The sequence below is a fragment of the Triturus cristatus genome, chromosome 8 (assembly GCF_964204655.1).
Source record: "Triturus cristatus chromosome 8, aTriCri1.1, whole genome shotgun sequence".
In the NCBI taxonomy this organism is placed as follows: Eukaryota; Metazoa; Chordata; class Amphibia; order Caudata; family Salamandridae; genus Triturus; species Triturus cristatus.
Window position 1 is genome coordinate 583,717,551 of NC_140591.1, and position 27,056 is coordinate 583,744,606.

At 44.5% G+C, this 27,056-nt stretch overlaps 1 protein-coding gene across 1 annotated transcript in view; it reads right to left on the reverse strand.

The window, feature by feature from the left end:
• Positions 1-27,056, reverse strand: part of DIS3 (DIS3 exosome endoribonuclease and 3'-5' exoribonuclease) — a 356,327-nt gene that overhangs the window by 9,961 nt on the left and 319,310 nt on the right. Inside the window, exons 19-20 of the mRNA XM_085622000.1 lie at positions 14,350-14,508; positions 7,223-7,345 (exon numbers count right to left, since the gene is read on the reverse strand). Coding sequence (XP_085478126.1) covers positions 7,223-7,345; positions 14,350-14,508 — 282 coding nt within the window. The remainder of the gene's footprint in view (positions 1-7,222; positions 7,346-14,349; positions 14,509-27,056) is intronic.

Below are 27,056 nucleotides of genomic sequence, written 5' to 3' on the forward strand. Positions count from 1 at the left end.
CTTCACATGGAAACTGTCTGTTGTTCACATCCCTAGACGTGCACTGCAACCTTGGTCTGAACATTGTGTGCAGAAACAGTCTGAGCCGCCAAACAATGTATGTTTTTGAGTTCAGTTTGATCGGCCCACTCTCTAGCCATAACACGCACACAGCTGCAGATACCTGAAAGTCGAGAGCCTTTAATATTGCAGTTTGCATGCATTACACACACATTCTGGAGGAGAACTTTTCCAGGCGCAGAGCAAAGCTGATCCTGTGATGTGATTCACCTAAGCTGATCTTTACGGTATGGGGTTCCCCATTCAAACCTAGAGACCTTCTATTAGTCTAATAATACCAACTTACTAGTGAAGGGAAGGTGGCTGTATTCCACTGTCATTTATAATATTATTTCTCCCTTCATTTTCTATGGTATTGTAACAATGCTGATGGTTTTAGTTATAATCATTTGTCTGCTTATGTTGGCCAAAGTACTGCATCTTAGGACACGTAGTTTATAAAATAAACATTTTAAACTTTACAGTTGTGGACTGATATGAGAATAATAACAAACAGGTATTTCTGATTCCCACCATTCCTGAGAGTACTCTAAGTCGCTTGTTCTGGGTTGTCTTTACATTGGGCAATCTGAGAGAATACGGAGGACGAATGGGACACTCATGCTAGTCGGATTGGGGTGCTGAAGTGAGTTTTTGGTACACCACAATTCACTGAGGTCCTGGTTTCCTGTGCATAGTTCGGTGCATGAGCAGAATCCCTGCAACAAGAGAGGTGTCTCTTCGGCCACTAGGCCTCTCAATGACAATGAGAGTGGATTTGCTGCAGGAGCTCCTGATCGGCATGGCCTTTCACGCCATGCCACACCCATCAACTGGCGTTAAGGTTCTCAAAAATGATGCTATTTAATTATGCTCATTATCCTGGAGGTAAAGAACTAAGTATATGATTCTGTGAGGTACTTGATTTACTATTACCTAATTAACCAGCTTATTGATGTAGTTAAACTGGTAATGAAAATATAAGGCAAATGCTACTTACCAGTATGCATCTGTTCTTGGCATGTAGAGCTGCAGATCTACACACTGTGCATAGATCACCTATCTGGTGTTGGGCCCGGATGTTTGCAGTTGTTTTTCCTCTTGGAAAGTCTTTGGAAGTCATCAGGTATGTGACTCCTTCTTTGGATCGTATTGCGCATGGGCTCCATCCTCAGATTGTTTTTTGCCAGCAGGGAAATGATGGAGCGTAGTAATAAGCAGTGAAGATGCCCATGTATGCTGTATCTAAATAAGATAAACTGGAACAGATAAAGGTAGCCGGGGAGGCGGGTGGGCGTGTGTAGATCTGCAGCTCTACATGCCAAGAACAGATGCATACTGGTAAGTAGCATTTGCCGTTCGAGGCATATGAGCTCCAGATTACACACTGTGCATAGATTATATAGCAGTCGCTCCTAGCGGCGACCACCAGTATCTGTTGCAGTGGTTTGAAACAATGTTTTGAGTACAGCCTGGCCCACACTAGCTTGTTGCTTAGTTTGCACATCTACACAATAGTGTTTAGTGAAAGTGTGCGGTGTAGACCATGTAGCTGCTTTGCAGATATCATCTAAGGGGATGTTGCCTAAAAATGCCATGGAAGCCCCTATCTTACGTGTAGAGTGGGCTTTCGGGGGAACAGATAGCGTTCATTTTGCTTTGTGGTAGCAAATCTGTATGCATTTAACAATCCACCTAGCTATCCCAGATTTGGAGATGGGGTTGCCTTTGTGTGGTGGTGAGAAAGACGCAAACAGCTGTTTGGTCTTACGAAAGGGTTGTGTTCTCTCGATGTGGTAGAGTAAGGCTCGTTTGACATCTAGTGTGTGGAGAGCTCTTTCTGCAATGGTCTGTGGCTGTGAGAAGAATACGGGCAGTTCCACAGATTGGTTTAGGTGAAAGGGAGAAGACTATAGGGAGGAATTTTGGATTAGTGCGGAGAACAACCTTGTTATGGTGCATTTGCAGAAAGGGTTCTTGAATGGTGAGTACTTATATCTCACTGACCCTTCTGAGGAAAGTAATGGCTAAAAGAAAAGCAGTTTTCCATGTTAGGAATTGAAGTTCACATTTGTGTAGAGGTTCAAAGGGAGGCCCCATTAGTCTTGTGACAGCGATGTTTAGGTTCCACAAAGGTGAGGGTGGCACTCTGGGGGGAATTATTCTTTTGAGGCCTTCCATGAAGGCTTTTATGGCAGGTACTCTAAAGAGTGATAGATGTTACCTGTTTTGTAGATAAGCTGCTATGGCCGCAAGGTGCAGTCTAATAGACGTGTAGGCTAGGTTGCATCTTTGTAGGTGTAGTAAATAGTCTATGATGTGTTGAATGGACACATCTAGGGGATTGAAGTTATTGTTGTGACAATAGATCACGAAACGTTTCCACTTGGCTGCGTAGCAAGCTCTAGTGGTAGGTCGTCTAGCTTCTCTAATGACGTTCATACAGTCAGGGGGAAGATTAAGATAATCGAATTCTAGGATTTCAGGAGCCAGATCGCAAGGTTGAGCTGAGCTGGGTCCGGGTGCCTGATCTCTCCATGGTTCTGGGTTAAGAGGCGTGGAGAGAGATGTAACTTTTGGTGTGGTACTACAGATAGTTCCAGCAGTGTGGTGTACCACGGTTGCCTGGCCCAAGTTGGAGCTACTAGGATGAGAGTGAGGGAGTGTAGCTGTAGTTTGCGCACCACTAGTGGAATGAGTGGGAGAGGCGGAAAGGCGTACGCAAATCTGCCTGACCAGTTCATCCATATCGCATTGCCTTTGGACAATGGGTGTGGATACTTGGTGGCGAAGTTTGGGCATTTGGCGTTTTTGTGGGTGGCGAAGAGGTCTATCTGTGGATGCCCACGCATTTGAAAGTAGGGGTGAAGAACTTGTGGATGCAGTTCCCATTCGTGGATCTGTTGTGTTTGTATGCTCAGCAGATCGGCCATAGTGTTTTGGACTCCTGGGATATGTTGGGCTAGGAGAAAGATGTTTTGGGGTATGGCCCATCTCCATATGCTCTGTGCTAGCTGAGTGAGCTGCGGAGAGTGTGTGCCGCCTTGTTTCTGTATATAGTACATGGCTGTCATGTTGTCTGTGCGGACTAGGACGGTCTTGCCTGAGACATGTGTTTGAAAAGCCTTTAGGGCTAAGAATATGGCTAGTAACTCCAGATAGTTGATGTGGAGTAACTTTTGTTGAGTTGTCCACCTGCCCTGCATGGTATGATGTAGTAGGTGAGCTCCCCAGCCGGAGAGCGATGCGTCCGCTGTCAGTACTATCTGAGGAATCGGGTCCAGGAACGGTCGCCCTTTGGAAAGGTTTTTGGTGGTTCACCACTGCAGAGAGCGATGGGCACGACCGTCTACCAACACCAGATCTGTCAATTGACCCTGGGCCTGGTTCCATTGGCATGCTAAGCACTCTTGGAGAGGACGCATCTGGAGTTTTGCGTGAGGTACTACGAGTATGCAAGAGGCCATCATTCCTATAAGTTGCATGAACACTCGAGCTGGAAGAGAGTCTTCCGGTTGAAATTTGGCACGTAGAGCCTGAATGCTTGCTATTCTGGCAGGACTGGGATAGGCTAGCGCTTTTGAGGTGTTTATGGTGGCACCGAGGTATTGTTTTACGTGGGACGTTTGCAGATGGGACTTTGCATGGTTTACTGTGAAGCCCAGTTCGTGAAGCAGTTGGATAGTGGCGTGAGTGTGTTGTACACACTTGTTGCATGAGCTGGCTTTTATGAGCCAGTCGTCTAGGTATGGGAAGACGTGGATGTGTTGTCTTCGCAGGTGTGCTGTCACTACCGATAGGCACTTGGTAAACACCCGTGGTGCTGTTTTGACTCCGAATGGGAGCACTTTGAATTGATAGTGTTGAGCGTCCACTACAAATATGAGAAATTTCCTGTGAGCCTTATGAACAGGAATGTGGAAATAGGCGTCCTTGAGGTCTAGGGTGGCAAGGAAGTCGTTTTGGGAGAGTAGGGTAAGTACCTGCTGGAGTGTGACCATGTAGAAATGGTCTGAGTGTATATAGTGATTTAGGGGACTGAGATCCAGGATGGGCCTTAGAGTGTCGTCCCTTTTTGGTATGAGAAAATATAGGGAGTAAACTCCCATATATTGTTGGTGGGCAGGAACTAGTTCTATCGCACTCTTTTGTAGGAGGGAGATTACCTCCTGCTTTAGAAGTGACACATGTTCCTGTGACATTGGGCGTTGTTTGGGTGGAATGTTTGGGGGGTAGATGTTAGTTCGAGGCAGTAGCCTGACCGAATTATGTGTGTTACCCATTTGTCTGAGGTGATAGTAGTCCAGACAGGAAGGAAATTGTGGAGTCTGCCCCCGACTGGAGTGGGATGGTCTGGGGGGAGTGGAGAGAAGTCATTGGGCAGGGGTGGAGGTAGAGCGGGAGGTGTTCGTTTTGCCTCTGCCTTTATTTTTGTTACCCCTGTAGCCGCCTCTATGGTAACCCCTAGGGAAGGTGGATTGGGTAGGGGCTTTATAGGAAGTGGAGGCACTGTCCGAGGAGTAGCCTCTGGATGTGCTTCGAAAGGAAGAGCGGCGAAAGGATCGCCTGGGAGGGTGCGACTGTAGGGCTCCCATAGACTTTGACGTATCGGTGTCCTTTTTCATTTTTTCCAGGGCAACGTCAACGTTTGGGCCAAACAGATGTTCCTGGTCAAAGGGGTGGTTGAGGATGGAAGCCTGCACCTCGGGTTTGAAACCTCAAATTCGTAGCCAGGCATGCCTACGGAGGAGGACACTGGTGTTAATTGCCCTAGAGGTGGTGTCAGCTACATCGAGGGCGCAGCGAATGGAGGTGTTGGTGATGGATTTACCCTCCTGGATTAGTTTGTTGGCTCTATTCTTGTATTTGTCAGGGAGGTGTTGCATTATGGCTTCTAGTTCGTCATAATGTGCCCTGTCATATCTTGCCAAAAGCGCTTGGGTGTTTGCAATGCGCCATATGTTGGCAGCCTGGGATGCAGTTCGCTTGCCAGAGGCGTCTAGGAGTTTGGACTCCTTATCAGGTGTTGGTGCCTCATCTGATGCCTGGGAGTTTGCACGCTTCCTTGCGGTAGAGACTACTAGAGAGTCTAGTGGTGCGGGCCCTCTGATGTAGGTGGGATCTGTAGGGGCAGCCTTATACTTCTTCTCGATGCGAGCGTTGCTGACCCTGGCCCTGACCGGGTCTTTAAAGACCTCTGGCGCGTGCTTGATAACCCCTTTAAGCATGGGCAGAATGGAAGTGGCCCTGTGTGTAGTGTTAAAGGTATCTAGGAGGAAGTCCTCCTCCACGGGGTCTGTATGGAGATCAACTTCGTGGTAGTGTGCAGCCTTATGGAGCAGTTGGTTAAACTCCATAGTGTCTTCGGTGGGGGGGACGGTCTTGAAGGGTAAAGGTCGTCCTGCGGGACGTTTGGGACGTCTGGGATGTTGTAGTCGTCCCATGGGTCTGGGGAGCCTGTAGGAGTGGGGTCCCCTGTGGGTTGTTCATGGGGTCCGACCCCTGTGTCGTCATAGACATCGTCATCATCCTCATCTGGAGAGGGTGTGGGGGAATGATGAGGTGGGGGAGACGGAGGAGAGGGAGGAGGTAGGGGAGGAGGTAGTGGAGGAGGGGGTGAAGGTAGTCTCAAAGGGGAGGTAGCAAAGTCTCTTCTCTTTGGAGGTGGAGCTGGGGCAGGCTTGTCCAGTGGTCTCTTTTTGATGCTGAGCATCAAATGTCCAGTTTTAGGGTCTTTGACAAGTGTTTTTTGTAGTGGATCGGGCCGAAATGGTTTGTCTGTGAGGGGCCGATCCATCGGCGCCGAAGGTGTCGGAGCCGTAGGTTTTTTAGTCTTGGAGTCGGCATCTGTTCGTTGTTTTGAACTGTGTGGCTTAGAAATGTCCGGTTGTTTCCTCGGTTCCAAGATGACTTTCGGCTTCGAGGTGTGGGTGTCGAGGGCTTTTGATTTTTTGCTTGGTTCTGGGGATGGTGTCGGTACCGAGGAGCTAGTGATGGTCTTCGACGCCGAGTGCTTCAATGTGGAGCTCGGCGCGGAGGAGGTCGTTTTCTTTTTCGGTGCCGGTGCGGAGGAGTGTTTCTCGGCACAGACGGCAGGCTGGCCCGAGCTGCCAGAAGGCTTGATGGGCTTCTTTACTGGGCCCGAAAGCGAGGTATGTGAAGCAGTGTCTTTGGTCGTGCCTAGGCCCAAGGGCGAAGGCATGACCGAAGCCTTTTTTGAAGCCGTCTAGGTTGGGGGGTGGGGATCGATGTTAGTACTCACGCCCCTCTGTGCTGGAGTGATGTCCTCGACATCTGAGTGGTCGGCTTCGGAGGCGCTGATGAGGCCCTCTTCGGTGTGCTGGTCTTCGGGAACATCGACGCCTTCTCCGAAGAGGTCATCGGGAATTGCAGTCGACGAGTGTGCCATGGTTCTCCTCGCCCTTCGGTCCCGAATGGTCTTTTTCGACCGGAAGGATTTGCTAGCCGGACAGTCTCATGCCTCGTGCTCTGGGGGGAGGCAGAGGTTGCACACCTCATGGATATCGGTGTGTGGAAATTTTGACCCACATCGAGGACACTTCTTAAATGGAGTCCTTTCCATCAGCCAGGACTGGAGCTCAGGTAGGCACGAAGGCCTTCGTCGACGACCGGAATCTAAGACTTTGAATGATGAGTCGCGTCGAGTGTGGAGATCGCAATCGAAACAATACCGCGGAAAAGGAAGGATTGCGCGCCGATCAGAAGAACTGAAAACGGTTCGGAACCGGAGCACGAAGATCACATCTGAGCCCGATGGCGGAAAAAAACAATCTGAGGATGGAGCCTAAGCCCATGCGCAATACGATCCAAAGGAGGAGTCACATACCTCGTGACTTCCAAAGACTTTCCAAGAGGAAAAACAACTGCAAACATCCGGGCCCAAAACCAGATGGCGATCTATGCACAGTGTGTAATCTGCAGCTCATATGCCTCGAACATAATATTTTTAAGTGTTTACTTTACAATCTGGTAGGGTTAAATATGCGCCTTCATGTCATTATCAACTAGCACGACCCTGTTTGTCACATAGTACCACCAGTATCTTACAATCAGTCAACTTGTCTGACTATTTTTTAGGGAAATGTATAGTTGATGTATAATTTTCCATTTTAAAACAGTTTGCAACTACTTAAGATAAACACTTATAAACTCAAAAGCTTACCTCTGGCTCTACCAATGCCATGCGAATCTTCTGATGTTGAATATTAGAAGCATCTAAGGTAATTCTCACTTTAACCTTGTCAAACATATAAAATGTTGTATTTTCTACTGTAATCGTTGGGATCTGAAAAAGAAAAGAAAAAACACATGGTTTAAACAGTGAACATAATTTTGGCCCATTCCTCACATCACATTTTCTTGCTGTAGAATGTGTGTCAGTCTGATTAATAAACTATTCAGAAGTGTGTATATCTAGGGAATTATGTATAGTCATCTCTGAAAGTTTTAACTGTAGACTAAGATAGCCAGTGATTATTTTCTTGAACCTCTGGAAGAAGTCGAATAACTAAAGGTACAGATGGGCAGCACACCGGAATTCTGTCAAAACTGTTAGTCTCCTAGGCAATTTTTTTATTTTATGGAGCCACCTTTTTCTTCATTACACATATGAGAGCACCTTCAAATGTGCGAACTTAGCATATCTGCTGTACAAAAAATTCATTTATTTAATAGAATAAACGTTTGCTCCATGTATATAATAATATATGAATCAAGCCCACATACATGGTACACATGACCCCTGACTTGCCTCGTTCACCAACATTGTCATCAGGGCAGGAGCAGGAATGTTTCTCAGCTCATGTTTAAAAACTCACTTTAAATATATTACTAAAGCATGTGTGGTAGTACTCTGTCACTTACAGACAGCACATTTTCCATTGAAACGTTCCCACTAGCATGTAGTTTTACTGATAAAACTATATAGCGCATCAACAATGTTTGGAAATTGGGTTTCAGCAAAAATATTTATCAGTTGCACATTACCAAGTAAAGTGTTCGGATTTGTTTTTATCATAAAAAAATTCTGTTCACCACACAGAATTACAAAAAATGTGCCTTCAATGCTCCTGAAATATATTTAGAAAAGTTTGTACCGTTCACTTATTAGCTATTTCATTGTTGCATTAAGAAAAAAGCATGACATCTTACAGCCTTTCTTCACATGCTTTGCAGAGCACGATTGTCACACAGTTCACTTTACAAAATCTTCTAACTTCATGGTCAGAAAAAGAAAAGGAAATGAAAGAAGACAATCTCACTTTTGACCTCCGTCTGTGAATGCAGAGCAAGTGTGACCAGATAAAAACAAGATTTAAAGAAATTTGTATTGCTCCATCACTTTGTGAGTTAAAAGAACACCTGTTATTTTGTCAGCTTGCCAGAATGGGCGAGTAGGCTCCAAAAAAAGTTCGTCCTGATGAAATCTGACTCACCATAGCACTTGGGCGAGTAGATTTCACGAGGTCTGCTAGGTATTGAAATAAGAGATAGAAAATAATCAAAGACTGTTGAAATGATGCAGGTATATGTTTTTTGAAAACACATATTAACCAGAGGATGATCTGGTGTAAATATTAAATTACTCAGCAGGTCATTTTGGAATAATAAAAGGAACCAAGCAGGTCCCTCAATAATAATCTTAAATTTCCCAATACAGATATGTTGAGTTTTGTGAGCTAAACCTTTATATGCTGGCAATTAGCTGATGCCACAGAAAAATTCCTAAGCAGTATGCCAGTTAGCAATTTTGGATATCTTGTTCAAATTTCCCAAATACTGTAATATCTTCACCCACATGAGAAAGGACCCGCATGAATATAGAAACAGCTAGAAATAAAGTTGTGTGGAAAGAGAAGCAAACTCTTAACAAACCTCATCATACAACCCTGCTGAGCTTCGAAGTGTATGAAAATTGGGACCTCTGACAGCCAAGCAGGAAAGCGATTGACTTTCCCTGCACACCAGGTGTTAAACCTGCTCCACCTTTGAGAGGAGACCGTTTACATGGCTGGGAAGCATGTATACAGAATGACATCCAACACCTCTCGGGACAGTTGAAAGGAGTTCAAGTGCCCTAGCTGAATCTATAAATAATGAATAGTTAAGAACAATGGTTCAAGTATGGCCCAAAAGGGTCCAATAGAAAAGGTGACCCAAGCAGGGTCACTTGTTTTTTAAGAGAAGTGAAATCTATTCCGTAGGGAGCAGGAGACAAAGTACATATAGGGTCATGTAGGTCAAAAGATGACAGGTATTTATTTAAACAAAGTCAATTTTAGAGTGCTCACATAATAAGAAAGATTTGAAAACAAGCAATTGTAGGGTAGAGCAGCTTGGCAGTACATAGATCCGCCTGGAGAATATAATTTTCTTTAGGCATTAATCAGCCAGCCCCAGCATCTGCAGGACGTCTCTGACTGCTCGGCCTCAGGCTCCCATTCACTGCCCTGTCGCCCCTCTAAAGAAAATTATATTCTCCAGGCGGATCTATGTACTGCCAAGATGCTCTACCCTACAACTGCTTGTTTTCAAATGATTAACATTTGAAGCCCCTGCCTCCCACTTTGGAGCCTCTAGGAACTACACCGTAACTTTACGGGCATTTTAACTTCAAATTACATGCTCACCACTGTCCTGAAGATGAACCCCAATAAGTGGGTTCGAAACGCCGTCGACCACCCCACAACATGAATTCCTTATAACTTGTACAGATCAATTATGGAATTCAACTACTATATTGTTGTCAATGCGATGTCTTTTTAAAACTACTATCACTATTTCACACCACGCTTTCTTATTATGTGAACACTCTAAAATTGACTTTGTTTAAATAAATACCTGTCATCTTTTGACCTACATGACCCTTTACGTACTTTGTCTCCTTCTCCCTACGTAATTGATTTCACTTCTCTTAAAAACAAGTGACCCTGCTTGGGTCACCTTTTCTATTGGACGCTTTTGGGTCATACTTGAACCATTGTTCTTAACTATTCATTATCACCCCAGGTTCACATATCGGGGTACCCTTGTCTCCTAAAACCTCACCCTAGCTGAATCTATCGGCAGAACGGTGGAGGCTCTAGAGGTTGGGTTGCAGGACCCTCCCTTCTGACTGCGAGAGGAGGTCAAACCTGAGAGGTAGACTGATAGGAGGTGGGGGCTACAGGGAGTGGAGTAGAAGATCTGCACATCACACTCATCATATCCAATCTGGGAAGATGAGAATTACTTAACCCCAATCTTTGTGAACCTTATTTAGAACTTGAGCAATTAAGGGTGTGGCATTCTGGTGTAGCATTGTCCAGCATGTGACAAAGAACCATCGGAGGAGCCTCCTATAGGGAAAATATGTCCTGTACCACCTTCGGGTGGAGAAACTACTCATGGTCAGCAAGATGATGCCAGGTTAGACTGTCTGCCCTGACAGACCAGGACCAGCAAGTGATTGGCAATTAACCAACTCTCATGCTGGTGTGCCCAATTCCATAGCCTCAGTGCCTCATGACAGACGAGTTCAGACCCTACATCTCTCTCCACTTGTTGATGGATCACATCTTGGTCATGTTGCCAGTCAAGATCTGGACGGACTGACTGACTGAGATTGAAGGCAGAAATGCCTTGAGAGCCACTCAGACTGCTCCCAGGTCTAGCAGGTTGATATGAAGTACCTGTTCCTAAAAAAGACTAAATGCCTCTGATCTCTAGTTCCTCCTGATGTTTGGTACTCCCAAGGATGGAGGCATTCATTACAAACATGGCCATGACTGGTTGAAGGGCAGAAGGACACAGATGAAGTAGATTCTCCTCTACGGACCAACACACAAGAAACGCTACAGCATTCTGGGAAATCGCTATGGTGTCTGGCACGTCTCCCCCATGCTGGAACCACTGCCTGCGAAGGCGAAGCACTAATGTGCCAGCGTGCATGCGTGACGAGGAGGATACAGGAAGACAGAAGACCTAGAAGGCATAAGACCACCAGGATTGGGAGTCAAGCTACGTGTTCCAACTTCCATTCACTTGCACTGAGAAAAAGTGTATAAATGAGCATCAAAATGTCTGGATTTTAGCATTACATGCTCGAGCATAACTAATCAGGTCTGTTGATTAGGCAATTGCCTTGCTTATCTTTGAATGCTTGTTGGCTATTTTTGCACTAAATACATGCTACACATGTCGGTGTGGTTTGCCCAAGCAAAATAGCAGACGTGTGACCGCAGTGCTCTCGCTCAACCAGCATTTCTCCTTGCCCCCTACATGCCCACTTACAGCTCTGCCTGACCCCTGGTTGTCCCCGACTCGACTGGTGGTCTCGCAGGTCACCCAGTAACACTCAACACAGACAGAAACTGCTCAATCACCAATACAAGAAGTTTTACCTAGATGCCACAAAAGTATATAATAATCAAAAATTCCAACATTGTATGTTCTACTCCTCACTAGATTAAACGAAAATTGGCAGGGTTTGCATTCACATATCATTTACGCTTGATCCAGAGTTAAGGACGACAGAAACATATCTATTAGCAAATTTTGGTATAGCACAAAACAACATCCACTATTCCCAAAAAAGAGCACTGGGATAAGGTTTTATGACCGACTTCAACAAAAGCAACTATCTTGCTAATGTTCTTTTAAAGGGGCCACAAAACTGGAAAGACAACTACAAATGTCAAAGTCAATTAAAATGGCAACCTTATCAGCCCTGCAACAAGAAAGAAGGAATAATTCTCCACAGATCTTATGGACTGGCTGCATATCCTTACTAAAGTTAATGAAAGGAAAATGATCTGATGTTAAATAGCCTCTGTGACCAGGCAAACACTTCCTTTTTATGAAAGAAGAATCACAATTCACTTTCTGTCCCTCCTGGTAAAAAGCCAAAACAAAATGTAATGTTTTAAAGTGCTGCAAAATGCAAAATTTCTCAATGTACATTTTCATGGTGCGGGGACATATATTCGAATACCAATGAGGTGTTTTATGAGGTATTTTTCTCAGTGGTCACAATCATTCTCATAGCTCTCATGTGATGTTTAGAGATGTCCTTATATTTAGTATTCTATTTAATGGGTAAGACAATATATAGCTATGCACACACAGTACATCAAGTAATTTCTATATTTGGTACGCAGAGGAGAAGTAAAGCTATTAGTTTGTTGCAAAATTAAAAGTGAAAACAAACATTGGAAAAGCCAATAAGTCTCGCTTATGCAAAATCTATTAGTCTTGTCAATGTTTTTTAACCATATTGTACAACTGCTCTGCAGCATGGCTGAAAGTGAAACAAGCATTTGCAATTCAATTGGTCTTGCATTTACGCGACTTTAAGCTATTGACATTCCAAATAACTATACTTTTTATTTATATTTTGGTTTTTAAAACATAAATAAAAGACATTGTCATTTACAGCGCCAATAGCTCAAACTCTCACAAGACCTATTGCATTACAAATGCTTGTTTTTACTAATAGTTGAGGTAATTAAAAAATCTTTGACCTGCCACTCCGCTCACTTTGCAGTGCTTTAGCCAGAAGTGAGAAACCTGTAGTAATCCATGGAGTCACTGGGTTGGAGGATGGGAGAAGGGGCGGGAGCTCATCTACCCCCCATGTTAGGTTTACTAAGGACAACACTAAAAAGGTGGCAGTAAAATGGAATAAACATTTGAATCCACTTGAAGGGTGCGTGCCAAAAAACTGTCTAGACAAGAAGATGATGGTCGGCACTGCATCGTCACGAGGTGTCCTCTGGATGGAACTGAACCAAAACGAACACAGGAACCGCAGGCTCGGCCTCGAGGGACTGGCAATGCAACAAACTACGCAGTCTCAGTTGATGCACGGTAATTCAAGCCCGAGGATACAGCAGCAATTGTGAAAGGTGGGGCTGCTGTGCTTCGCTGGCTCACGAGGGTGGATCTGTGCAGGGCAGGTCGAGGCTCATAGCTGAAAAACACAAACAGCAGCAAGAGCAAGGACAAAAACTATTTACTGCAGGTAAACAGATCAAGCAGAAAAGGTGTCCAAAGACAGGCTGAGCCTGCAGAGCGCTCCCCGAGCCAGCCCCTGCTTCTATGAGCTGTGCGAGGCACAGCGGGTGAGACAGCCAGCAAGCATGGCCGTGTGCACAGGCGCACTTTTCAGAACTGGATGCAAAGATACTTCACACCATGAAAACCAAACATCACCGACAGCCAAGAAATCAATTACTTCGTCCCAACGAAAACCCGGGAGCCGTGGGATACAAAGCAAACCTAGAAGATGTGTGTGTGGGCTTAGCATTGCGTGTCACTATTGAGTCACTCTTGTGAGAAGGTGCGAGAGTAATAAACAAGCATTGGCCGCGCGCGAAAGTGAAAGCAGCGCGATGCGGCAGGGGAGGGGAGGGGCGGGGCGGAGGAGCGTTGAGGAAGCAATCAAGTGAGAGGAAAGACAGATGAAGCTGGCGGTTGCGCGCGTGAACGTAAGCGCTAGACCAGCCAAAGCAGTTTGTGGTACCACTTTTTAAAGCCCCTCCTAAATGTCTCCCCGAGCAGCGCATGCGGTAGCTCAGGCGAGACGTAAAAAAGAGCTATGTCCCTCCTAGCGTTCTCCGCGTCATAGCGCTTTTTTCTTTTTTTACACTTTCAGCCATGTCGCACAGCAGCTGTGCCTCTGTACAACACCGTTAAACCCAACATTGACAAAGCCAACAGATCTTGCACAGGCGAGCCCTACCAGCTTTGTCAATGCCTAGGAAAAAACGGTATGATGCTGCCAGAAGTTGCCTTCGAGGGTAAAACTCAATTGCAAACTAGGTCCCGCTAAGGCCATGCTAGGACTTCTTTTTACATAGGAGGAACTGCTTCCGTTTTGCTGACCATGACACTAATATAATACTTACATTTATGCCTCTATGATAAGCCTATGGGAACCCCAAGATCGCCCTAAAATGCCAGTACCTTGCAAATCAAATGGTAGACATCCTGCAATCAAACTAGCTGATGCATACAGCCATAGTCATTCTTGAGGTATTGTGATTGCAGATTGAAACCAGTTCAGAGCAAGAGCAACTTTGCGTAGCTCACTGCCTACTTAGCAAAGACTGGCCACACTGATCCTTCACAAGCTAGAAAATCTAGCATATCTGTACCAAATAATTCAAACTTGGTTCATTCCTAGTTGTGAAATACTGCTCTATTTATCTGTAACACTGCCACATTTGATTAGGAAAGTCATAAAACAGGGATTTGATTTTTTGGGTAAATTTAATACAACTGCATTTTTCTTTTAAATGGGCGACTTACCTCATCGTTATAAATTATCTTGGCCTTTCGTTTGTCTTTATCCTCGAAGAAGACTGTTCCTTCTAAACCAAACTTTGGAATAAGGACCACAATTGCATTTTTTCTAACAAACAAAATATATCCTTCTTCATCCACGAGCCCTTTGTTTTTGAAGAACAGCTGCAACAAAACAGAAGTAGGATCAAAACTGGAACATTCACGTACATAATTTGAAAAAGTTCTGCAACATTACCATTTACTGCTACGATGAAAACTACCAGAACCCCTTCTACCACTTACTAAATCTTAGATATAAAAATGTATCAGTACATCTCATCTGCCAGTTAATCAACGGGAACTAAATACATTTAAATTCTCTTCACCTGAAATATGTTAAAAAAGAGATGAATTATAGATGCAATATGCTTGAATCAATCTCGGTAGGTCTTCCAGTCATGGTCTATTTCCTTTTTTAATTGAAATAGTACTATATGCTCCCTCATTACCAAAGAAAAGAATTCAAGATTTCCTATTTCGCAAATCAGGTTGGTCAATAGTGCTTTTATTTCCAGTCTCGAAGCAAACATTACAAGTATTACACACTATCTTCTTGACTAAATGGCATTGGCAGCAAGAAAAAACAAAGAACACAACTCCCATGAACACTAGGAGGTATTCTTTATTATTCTCATTACGAATTGTGGTATCCTATTCACGGTATAAATCTGAAGGTCGATACCACACAGGGCCGCAGCAAGCAGCCCGATGTCTCTGTGCTCAGGTTTTGTGTAGGGCTATGGGCAGGTGATGTGGGCAGGTGATGTAAGCAGGAGAGTAGCCTGGCCCCTCTGTACAACCCCTGCAGAACAACAGGGCAGGGTAGCATAAAATGCTCCTCCGGGCCTTACCATACCTAGACCTAAACACCCCACCGCCTATCCTATGACTCCACCGGCCCACCTACTAAAATATTCTGAATGCTCTGAACAAGCGTGAAATGTTAGTGAGTTTGTCCAAGTAATCAGGAAAACGACAGAATTGAGCAAAGTATTACTGCATGTGTTTGGTTAGACCCCATTCAGGGAGAACAATTCAGAATTGATGGATTTTGCTGCAGGGATACGAATAAATTCATAGGTTTTGCCACAAGCCCCCGAAACCCCTTAGTCTCCTCCTCCCTCCAGTTTCTCATCTCCAAAATCAGGAAAACTAGTGATTAGGCCTTTTACTGTGTGTTTCATAAAACTCTCCTCTGCCTAGCCTGCCACTTGCTCTCCAGTTCTTTGGTTCTTATCTAGCAAGAAAGTGTACTCTTAATGAAAAACAGTTTTAAGTTATGGTTTATGCAGTGGGGAATACTAGTGATACACCTCACAATGAGGAGGAAAGACAATAAACAGCTTAAACATAATGGATTCTCAGCTTAAATAATGCAGCTTAAAGCTGCTGTTTCATTCTGCTAAAAGCGTGCAGTCCTTTCAGGAGCCCCCACCACTCTCCGCTTTCATCACCAGATTCCTTTGCCCCTCTCAAGACACCTAATTTACTCCACCCCCTTTTTTATTTTATTTTTTACAAACTTTAGCTACCAGGGGGAATTTTCTTCTTCAGCAGTTCCTGCTCTGCCTTGACTGCACTGAACGTGAGCTAACTCAGCATGCAAGGCTGGAGATGACTTATCAGAACACTTGCGAATGGTCAGAAAGACTGGTTAAGTTGGGGATAAGTAATGAATGTGACATGAAATCAGAGAGTTGATCAAATAGGGTTACTGATTGTCTAAGTTTCATTGTATCTATGCCGGCACCCACAAATGAACCTTGCATATGTAGAACCTCACTCACGCAATTATAAACAATAACAATATAATTCAGATGTCAGACCAGAAGGGCAACCAGCACTGTCATTATTGAAAACCATTAGGCCAGTCGAAAACCACCCTCCTACTCTTGTGTTATTTCTACAAAAGGGAAATGATATCAACTGAAGAACTATCAGAGGTGATAGTACAGAAAGCTGCATTCAACTAAAAAAATAAACACCGGACACCATTCTTTTGATGTATATGAAATATTGGCCAACATCTCCGACCACTTAGGAGAAGATTAACATAATCAATAATGTGGCATAATTGTCAACTCAAATACTTCAGCAAAGCCTGGGTTGGTCAGACAACAACCCCAGTCTGCAGGTCGATGTCTGAATATTTCATCACAGACTGACCTTATGTCAACTCATCTGGCTTTTCCATTGACCAAGTAAAGGGGATGTGTTGCCCAGGTCCCTCTGCTATTTTTGAGTTAATAGGTACTGGCCTAAGTTGGCCCAGGAATTCCGTCCAGATCAATGTGCCTGACAATGAGAGCTACTTAGCAGAGGAAAGACAATCACTCTTAAGAGGCCAAGATGCTGGGTATTTCAAGACTTTTAGTGATGATCATGAGGTTGGCCAAGATCACAAGGGCCACTATCAACAAAGTCATCTCTAACATACTAACAGGTTGGGGGCCTTATGCCCCTCTTTTGTGCTTCTTTACATATCTCCTTTTGCACCTCTTGATCACGTTTGAATTTTATCCTTTTTCATGCTTTTCTGCCCATTCGTCACTAGTGTGCCTCATTCTGCTTTCCTGCCCTTTCCTTTCCAGTGCTTTAGGCCTTGCCCACCACCATCTCCTCCGACTTCCAGAAGCCTTCATAATGGTGGAAAAACACTGGAGGTGCGCCAAAGGCAAGCCTGTGTCCATCCATGTCCTGACCATGTCCAGCTTCATGACGCTGGTCTGCCAGCTACCAACCACAGCCCAAAACGCTACTCTGCCAACACCCTACCTGCACGCAACCTCGTATGCCCATGCCCACACTGCACCCAGGCCTCTGCAACGCGGACAGAAGATATGTTTCCCTGCTCCACCTGCTGCTTCACCTGACAGACCCTGATCCCCACTCACCACAGCACACACAACCGCACCAAACCATCCACCACCATGCACAACTCACACCACACGTTCACCTGCCTACTCCTCAACACCTGCTCAATCGCCAAGCAAGCCACAAACATCACTGACCTCCTACACAACCTCTCTTTCGACCTGTTATTCCTCACTGAAACCTGGTTTAACCCAGCATCCGCTCCTGAGATAGCTTTGGTCCCCCCCCCCCTCCCAGTACAAAATTACAGGACAGAACCAATAAATCCAGAGGTGGACTCACCATCATATACCAAGCAAATCAACTTCATTACCTCGGAGCACACTAGGGACTGTCTAGAACACACAACCTTAAAAATCAGCACAAAGCATCACACCCCAGGAAGCTCTACTCTGCGCCTTCTCCCCATACCCAGATCCAATTTCAGCTCCACTGTTGCAGACCTAATCACCCCTCTGGCTCTCTAATCCAACTCCTTCATTTCGCTGAGCAACCCCAACTTACACCTATAACACGAGACCTACCCAAACTCCATTACTTCCTAGGAAGACCTTAGCATCTTAGTGCACACCCAATAGGTGAATGGCCCCCACTCACGAAGCCGGACACCTCTTAGACACCATTTTCACTAATTTCCCCAACTCCGGTCTCAATACACCCCCGCCCCAATCACAACGACTAGAATGCTCCATTATGAACCTCAATCCAAGCCTTAAGCTAGTTGGTACACCAAGGACCTCTGCTCAAGAAGATTCACTGAAAGCAGCTAGAACGCGCAAGGCCCTTCCTGACGAACTGGGGCATCTTCAAATTGTTCAGAATCTGTACCCTGAATTTTAGGACATCCCAAGAGGTTCCAACTGCGTGTACACCATGACACCAGTAGATCAAAATGACCCTTATGTGAATTATGACATTGATGGTAAACACAATGTGCCTTTCTGACACGGTGCATGCTGCTTAGATCTCAAAGCCTCTGAATTCCCTTCTTTACCGCTCTCAGGCATGCCCAAAGATTCAGCCGGTATTTTCAATCAGAGCGCTCCCCACCAGATTACTGATTCAGCATCCATTTCTGTAGGACCTGTTAGTGATAAGCAGTCCAGTCTACTCAGTTCAACTTTACTGACGAAACCAAACTTGTTAGGAAGGGACTTAATGTAAAAATGTGACTTTATTGTCTTTTGTACGCCAGACTGGCGTTCCTCAATATACTTCAATGACAAGAGAGTAAGGAATTTGCATTACTAAGTGACAGCTTGACTTGCTCAGAAGAAGCAGACCCGATTTGTCATATCCCCGGATTTAAACAAATTTCTTTTACAGGTACCATCTACATTGTGGTGCACAGGGACCAACTGTGTGGGATTCTTATTTTCCATGACACCCATAAATGGAAAGGTTGACCTTCAGCAGCACCTCAGTGCCTGTTAAACTTGGTAATAACATATTTGATTAAGCAAGGTATTCTAATACTTATTGTTTATAGATTTAACCACTATATTCTCCCAATACATAAGGTGTGGAAAGTCAATGTGTTCAGGTTTATCCAAGATCTTAGGGCTATTAATAGTGCGGTGATCCCAAACTTCAAAGTCGCATACAGGTGCATTTTGCATTATTGCCCTGTTATCTCTTCGCCAAATTGGCTAAGAAGGGGCACAAGGCTTCAAAAGAAAGACTTCAGTTTCGCCTTCCCTGGGTGTCATTTTTAGAAATGAAATTTCTGATGGTATGCCCACCTGTCCTCTAAACAAGCTGAAGCATTCGTAGGTTGCTCTGTCCGGTAACTGTTTCCCAGGTGCATACCTTTTCCAGAATAGTGTGATTTTGTAAACAGTGAATTGCTGATTACGCCAAGATGGCCAAGCCATCTCAAGAATATTTTCGAAAAGACGCCCCCAAACCCTTGCAGGTGTCTATTAAAGCCGAAAAAAAATATTTGTAAAAATCAAACAAACATGGACTTCTACTCCTGAATTACCGCTAAACCTTTTACCCTGTACGGTTATGAAAAAATTGGATTGGCACTTGGGTTGCTGGTACAAAGCTTTGTGGAACAGAAAAAGCCCATACTTTATTACACCTCAGTTGAAGGACCCAGTTATGGCTGGTCTTCTACCTTGTTTACAGTCTTTGGCAGCTGTTGCAAGTTTTGTTGAAGCTTCTAAAAATATTTTGTTAAGGTCTCCTTTATCTGGCACTCTGCCCCATTCATTGGTTGCGCTTCTTATAAACAGCGAAAACTAAGAATCTATCCACAGCTTGGCTGTATCAAAATGAAATACTGTTGGTGTCCGCATTTCATATTAGTTTGATCTGCTGCTTCTTTAAGTAGTTGCTTACACTGTAAACACTGTATTACCTAGAGGTTTATGAACGCAATAGAGACTGGATTTATGTTTCTTTGCTCCCCCACCCCCCTTTATTCCCAGGAGGCAAAATTTCAGTTTACAACACTTCGATATACTACAATCTCACTATTTCTTTATTAATCTTATTGTTATTGCTTTCCTCATCATCCGGGGAAGTAGCAAGTGTAAAAGTATTCACAGTGCATTTATTTGCAAGAGCACTGGATGATGCACTAGTGAGGCTAGAAACCTGAATTGCCCAAATTACTAAACCCCATAATGACTCAGGACTGGTGTGACCCTCAATGATTCTGAATTAAGGTACTTTTTTGAAAGATCATGTTCCAGACATTATGAAGGCACCTGAGTCCCTGGTTATGCCATCTGCACTGTATAGCAACTTGTGGAAAGTTGAAACTTACCCAATGTGAAATCAGCCCAAGTTGAATAACTCATCACTCTCTCTCTGGCTTGTATTTTAACCAAAGAAAAACTTTAATTTTATACACAGACTCAAAGTATGCATTTGGAGTGACACAGCTTTGGGCTCCTTTAGATGCCAAAAGGTTTCTTGAACTCAGCAGGTTTTAAAAACGGATACATTTCCTGTACCAACTTTAAAGAGATTGTCCCAACTGCAGGAGCAAGCCCCCAAAAATAAAAAATGGATCAAGCAGCAATTTAAAAGAGACACTGAGGGAGTGTAGAGTGATTGCACTGGGTATGTGTTGTACTGAAATTTCTACTCACCAGGTTGTATCATAGATCAGTAAACGTTGGTAGGGACGGCATGATATGTGCGCTGGAACCCACTGGTATGTGCCCTTCTTTTCTGCTATTGCTCAATGGTATTGCAAATTCTGTGACACGTGCAGGTTACACAATGCTGGAGGAGGGTGACAGTCTCTCATCGCTAGTGTCTGAAGTAAGCAGCCTCCTCTTACTGGATACCGGATCCTCCCTGTGGGTCTGGCCTGCTATCTTCCTTGCTACTTTGAGCATCTGGAAGGTGATGAGGTACATCCTTGCCAAGGAATGGGGAATTATTACAAGGCTGAACTGTACTGAACCGCTCAGATCAGCTTACAAGAGTATCTCCTACTTGTTGCTGCTCAAAAAGTACATGCAGACCATCACCTCTGCCGGATTTGCACACACTTGCCTGTTGTGGTGGGAGATAGCACTCCTTTGCTCAGAGTGCCATTCAGTTATAATGAAACTTTGCCTTAATCTTTTCCACTTCAGGCATAGATTGTAAGAGTGTGCTGATATCTCCCCCTCTTCCTTTCTGGGCCTTTAACATTTTCAGTGCTTTCTACCTCAACATGCCAGACATCTCTAATTTAGCAATGACTAAGTAAGGATTTATTTGCAAATACCAAGGAGCAAATGTATCTTAATTCTTTTGTTGGACAGAGCAAATGTAATTTAATGGTAGAGAACATTTCTTTTTAGTTGCCTCACCTTCCCCGTGAGCTGCTGCTGCTCAAACACCACCCACAAAAAGTTAATGAGTATTTAATTTGTGAGTTGCAAACCTCCTTCTGGCTGCCCTGAAACTGGACCGGGGCTTGATATTCAGCATACATCATTCCACCCAAAAGATCATTTGATTATCATCCCTGTACGAAGGTGGCTGTGTATATGGTATTGCTACTAGATTGTTAAACCGTCTCTAGGGGTTGCTCAAAAATGTACAGGGCTCAATGTAAAACCCAAAGTGGTAGTGTGGGCAAACAGCCTTAGGCCTAACACAGAGGAGTGCAAGACATTTACTGCACAACATTGAATGATGGACACTCGAGTCAAGAAGGAGATCTAGGCCAATTTTAGAAAAATATACTTTGTGTATTTTTTATTTTAAAATCAAGATCTTCGCAATAAGGTAAGTATGTTTTAAAATAAAATACTTTTGGCTTTGAAAAATCGACACTTAGAAACTTTTCAGAACATTTCAATATTATTCTATTTGGAAGACAATATTGTGGTTTACCAGGTAAGTAATGCACTTTGGGACCAAAAGTCAGCAAGGGGCAGGTGAGTACCAAAACTGAGGCGGCTGGGTACAGAGGTCAAAATCGGAGTTTGGCCCAATGCTTTTCAATGGAGACTGGGGGTGCACAAAGCCATACTGCTTGCAGGTAAGTAGATCAGTTTAAGGGGCCAAGCTTTGGGAGTTAGGTTAAGCACAGAGAGGGCCACAAAGCAGCACCAAACATACACCACCAGCAGCACAGGGACGGTCGGGTGCAGAGTGCAAATTGTGATGTCAGGCGCCCAATGCTTTTCAATGAGGATTCTTCTTTTGGCAAATGGGCTGCAGGAGTGGCACCGGAGGTTGCAGGAGAGAGACCAACAACAGCAGAGGTAAGTAGAGATGTAGGGGGTCATAGGGGCACTGTTGGTTCAGCTCACCAAGGCCCAGGGGCTTCCAGACCAGGGGATGCCTTTCGACATCTGAGTCTACTTACCAGAGCCGGTCGGGGGTGAGGGGGATCCTCTAGATTCACACTTCAGGTGCCACCTTAGAGATCAGGAGAGGTCACCCAACACTGGACACGAGGTCAGGATCGCTGGAGAGACTTCACTGCACAGGAGAGCCACTCAGACTCGGGCTGTGGTCGTATTGTGCAGAGTGGCCAGGGATCATGATTCCAACTGAATCCGGAACCCTTGGAGTCGGTTTCTTCTGGACAGGTGCGCTTTCCATGGTAGGCTGTTTTTTTTTTCCGAAGGCAGAAGTCCTCCCAGGGCTTCAGAGGTCACTGACTGCAAGACAGGTAGCAGGTTCGCAGAAGCTGAAGACAGGCCGGTAGGGCTGGGGTTAGGGCAGTAGTCGTCCTTAGTCTTCTCTGCTAGAACGTCTTCACTTTTCTTATGTCGTTGCAGATCTAGTGTCCATGTCTGGGGGGGGGGGCACCTAAATACTAAATTTAGGGGTGTTTTAGGGGAGTAGCATGTAGGGCCAATGGGCAGCTTACCTGGGGTGACTACACCCTCTATTATGCCACCCTCCTGTGGGAGGGGTCAAAGACCTAGCCCTGATTGGCGGGATCTCCCCATCTTCAAGATGACGTGGACTGAAAGATGTGCTTCACCTCGCCTCTCTCACCTTAGAGGTGGAGTTGGCAGAGGAGGGCACACCTCCTATTCTTCCAGGTTTCCTGATGGTTTTCCCACCTAAAGTGGGGGGTGTAAACCAGGGGCTGCCCTCTGCTGCTAGCAGCAGAGGCTGGGGGTCGGATTACAAATGCGGCAGGCCTTTGAAGCTTCCCCCTTCGAGCACTGGCCCATCCTGGGGAATGAGGTGTGATCGGTTTCTGGTCCCAGAGGGCAGGGGCTTTCCACCCAGGAGTCCAGAAACATGTCTGGCTGCCTAGAGCCTCTCAGAGACCACACCAGGGTAGGTAGGTTTTCAGAGGACACCTCTGAAGCGCTCTCCGAGTACATGGTACAATAAATCTCACACTGACATCAAACTCCTTGGTTCAGTGATGCCATCATAGTGCTGTGGAACTCGAGTTGTCGAGTTTTCAGCCCATGTACTCCCCATGGCTTCCCTGGCACATACAATATTAAGGAATGGACCGTAATATTGTTGGGGAATATGTGATCATGCAGATCTGCCTTCACCTGTGGTTTATTGTACCCTGTGTTAGGTCTGTATGGCTTCTAGACAGGCAACTTACCTATACCTTCAGGCAGTGCTGGCTGGCATGGCAACCAGGAAGAGTGCCATGTAAACTTTGTTGTTTTCTCCCTCACGGGGGCATGCAAGCTGCAGTGGCATGGTCGCAGTGAGGGGGTCCCAGGGGGCCCTCTTCAGCTCTCAGGCCCTAGGCACCCCGGGCAGCACTTACTAGGAACTTACAGTGAGCAGAAGTACCAATTGTGCATTTGGTTTTAGGTAAGAAGAACTGGCACAGGGGACATGGTTGGCGGGGAATCTGTGCACTACAACTGAAACCACATAAAAACCAGGCAATAAGTAGGGGCTAACCAGGCAAAAAGAGGCCTTTTCTCACAAACCCTTAGATCAAAAGAGGGGTAAGCAGGCTGTATCCACTACCTCTAGGTTCTTCTCTGCCTTAATTCCCTAGTACGGAATGAGTTTTGCCTGAGAACGAGATGAAAATAAATTACATGAGATACAAAGTGACCCTGATCTAAGTCCCAGTGGCATCTGAATGTGGTTGCAGGAGGTTTTTGGGCCACAGGTTATTTTTTTGAATCCATTATTAGTATAGTTCTAATCGTGGAGATATATATATATATATATATTGGTATCAGACTTGTATCGCGCATCATCCAATGCTCTTTAAAAAGTAAATGCACTGTGACTACTTTTAGCTTGCTACTTCTTAGGAAGGTGAAAGAAGATCACAATGAGATTAATAAAGAAAAAGTGAGATTGTAGTCTATAAAACTGTTGTAAACTGAAATGTTGCCTCCTGGGAAAGGAAGGAGGAGGGGGGGGGGGGAGAGAAAACTTAAATCCTACCTGTAATATGTTCATAACCTTCTTTGTAATACAGTGTGAATAACCACATGCATGACTCTGAATATATCAGCTATTGAATTAAATATGGATTTAGTTTTATAACTGTTAAAGCTTCCTGTGTCACTGAGTATTCTTACAAATGTTCATGGCTCTACTAGGACTGCAAGCCACAAGGCTGAGGATTGTACCCTTTCACATTTTCTGGCAGCAACATTTCTCTTTCAAACCTGGCGAGCGGGATTTTGGGGGAATAATGAGCCTAGATCTGTCTCTGTGAGTATCTTCTCAAGGACGACCAGTACTTCCTTGAGTAGAAGATTCTACCACCTGATCACTAGATAATTTTCAGTGAGTAACAACTTTCTGTGACAGGATTCAGTTCTATTGATTTGTATTGAGAAAAGGCATCTATATACTGGTCTAATTTTCAATGAATGTTTCAACTGATCATTTTCTAGTGAGAGCCCTGATCAGCTGAAATGACAAATGTCTAACTTTTTGCTGTGCTGGTTGCCATTTTGCTTTACACATTAGTTGGTCGTTAGGCTTCCCAACTGTTAGAGCTGTCAGTCATAGGGTGGTCTTCCCCCAAATGTTTTGCCTGCCTACCTCGAATGTTGCTGAATTGGTTTTGTTGGCCTTAGGACTCTTTACCACTGCTAACCAGTTTTAAAGTACTTGTGCCCACTCCCCTAAACATGGTTTGTTTTGCATATAGCCAATTGGCGTATTTAATTTACATGTAAATCCCTTGTAGAGTGGTATACCATATCCCCAGGGCCTGTAAATTAAATGCTATAAGCAGGCCAGAAGCACTTATTGAACCTCTAACTTAAATAGCACTCTAAAACTAGTCCCAGGGCTGTAATTGCAGCATGGATGAAGTGCCCACTGCCATATTGACTTGACATTTAAAATCCTTTCCACAATATGGAGCTATAGAGGGTATGTGCCAAGCCGCCCTCCTCTCAACAATCATTAAACCAAACAAGGCTTAGCACCAAGAGGATATACAATTTTTACTTAGGAACTACACAGCTCATGGGAATAATTATTTCCCCTCTGCTACTGGTATTGCATCCAAATTAATGTAGTCCTAGCCCTCTCTAATTTCAAAAGAAACCAATATAGCAACCCTCCGCTATCTGACTCCTCCACAGAAACAGGTGAAGAAACCTCAAGAAAATGAAGGTGAGAGTGAGAGGGCACCTCACGTACGCAACACCAGGGAGGCTACCAGCCGGTTCTCGCCAGTATGCCCACGTTTTATCATCATCGGTTACCCACTCACAAAAGTCAGGAAACTAGAGTCCAGTGAAAAAAGAAAGGAAACAGATCAAGAAAGAAAAGTTTGTTACTGTCCCCATCAAAGAAAGAAGCCCGTGTATTGCGAAGAACCAGATGTCCCAAGCAATATTTAAAATTGAGTTAGAAACTCACTTAAAGTAACCCTCTTTATTCAAACTAGTGAGTCTACTCAAAGTAAAAGCACTCGATGTTGCTAACCTTTGTAAAGAAGGCCAACATGTTTCATTGCCACTTATCTTTGTTCTGGCAAATTCATCAGGGCATAGGGTTTCAATCAAGCACCTCACTGGACAAATGCTTTTATGTTGCGGAAGGGCTGTTAAAAACAGAGAAGAAAACAAAACAGAATAGCCAATTTATGTTATCAATTAAAACGTACCAACCACATGTATTCATAGTCAAATATTTTACACACCAATTACTCGTTTCAAATGGAGGTATTTACCATGTAGAGGCCGAGGGCTTTCGTACCTGCCTCCACTATACCACACGGGGTTGTATTGAATACTCTTTCCCCGATTTTTAGAGCTGCACTATTGCTAACTCGTTATTCACCTGTGGAAAGAAGGCATATTTTTAAGAAAACCTTTTTGTCAGTCAGACTTCGTATCTCACGTCATTTCATAGTGTGTATAGTATTTTATGAATACCCCTATTTATTCCACGCTGACACTCTCATTAAATCCAGCATCCATTTAAAAATATGCCGGAAGCGTTTCTGCTTTCCATAATGCACCCAATGCGGCTATATCTACAATCATTCGGCGCATCCGATCACCACCCCAGCACACGTTAATGCCCGTCATCGCACAGAGCATTTGTAAGGGCACTCAACCACTGATACAATTCTCTCACCGCAACCGCTATCTGGAAGGGCCGTCTCTCATCCCCGCTTCACTTTTCCTGTTGGAACGCGGCTACCGATATTCTCCTCCCTGAGCTCCGCCCCTCTGCTTCCGCCTCACGTGTTATGGGGCCAGAGCTCGCACCACTTAGATCTCTTACCCGCCCACGGCGGCCATCTTAAAGTGTATAGTAGTCCATATAAGCCATTATTAATTCGGGATCTCAGAGCACTACAGGGGTGCAGAAAGAGGATAGTTCCCAGCACTATAACCACGTGTATCCAATAAACATGGGTTCACCCAGATTCTCATCATGTGATCATTGAGTGGTATCTCGATTTCAGACTGCTCATATCATCTTAGGTATTTTGCATGGTGCTGCTGGGTCTAAGCTTAAAAAGGGTAGCACGCTATCTTTTCACCTACCCACGGTGCTCCCCCTGAACACTTCAATCAAGAAACCCTAGGAGGAGAATATTATGAATTACTCCACCCACCACTGCATCTATTCTGAAGGGATTCATATTAGTTTCGCGCCTGTCTCTTGGGCATTTCTGCAGTAAAACCCAATAGGTTCTTAACAATACTGTCAAGGGTTCTACTGTCTACTTACTTTGTTCCACTCAATGTGATCGTTTAAACCTACTTGATCCACTTTTTCAGAAAAAATCCAACTAGCTTCTCTGGTTGCTAGGACTTGCTCAATATAATCATTGCTGGCCACTACCTTCTCCAAGACCACCCACTTTAAGGCCTGTAAATCATGTTTAGATTCGCAAAAGTGTTGTA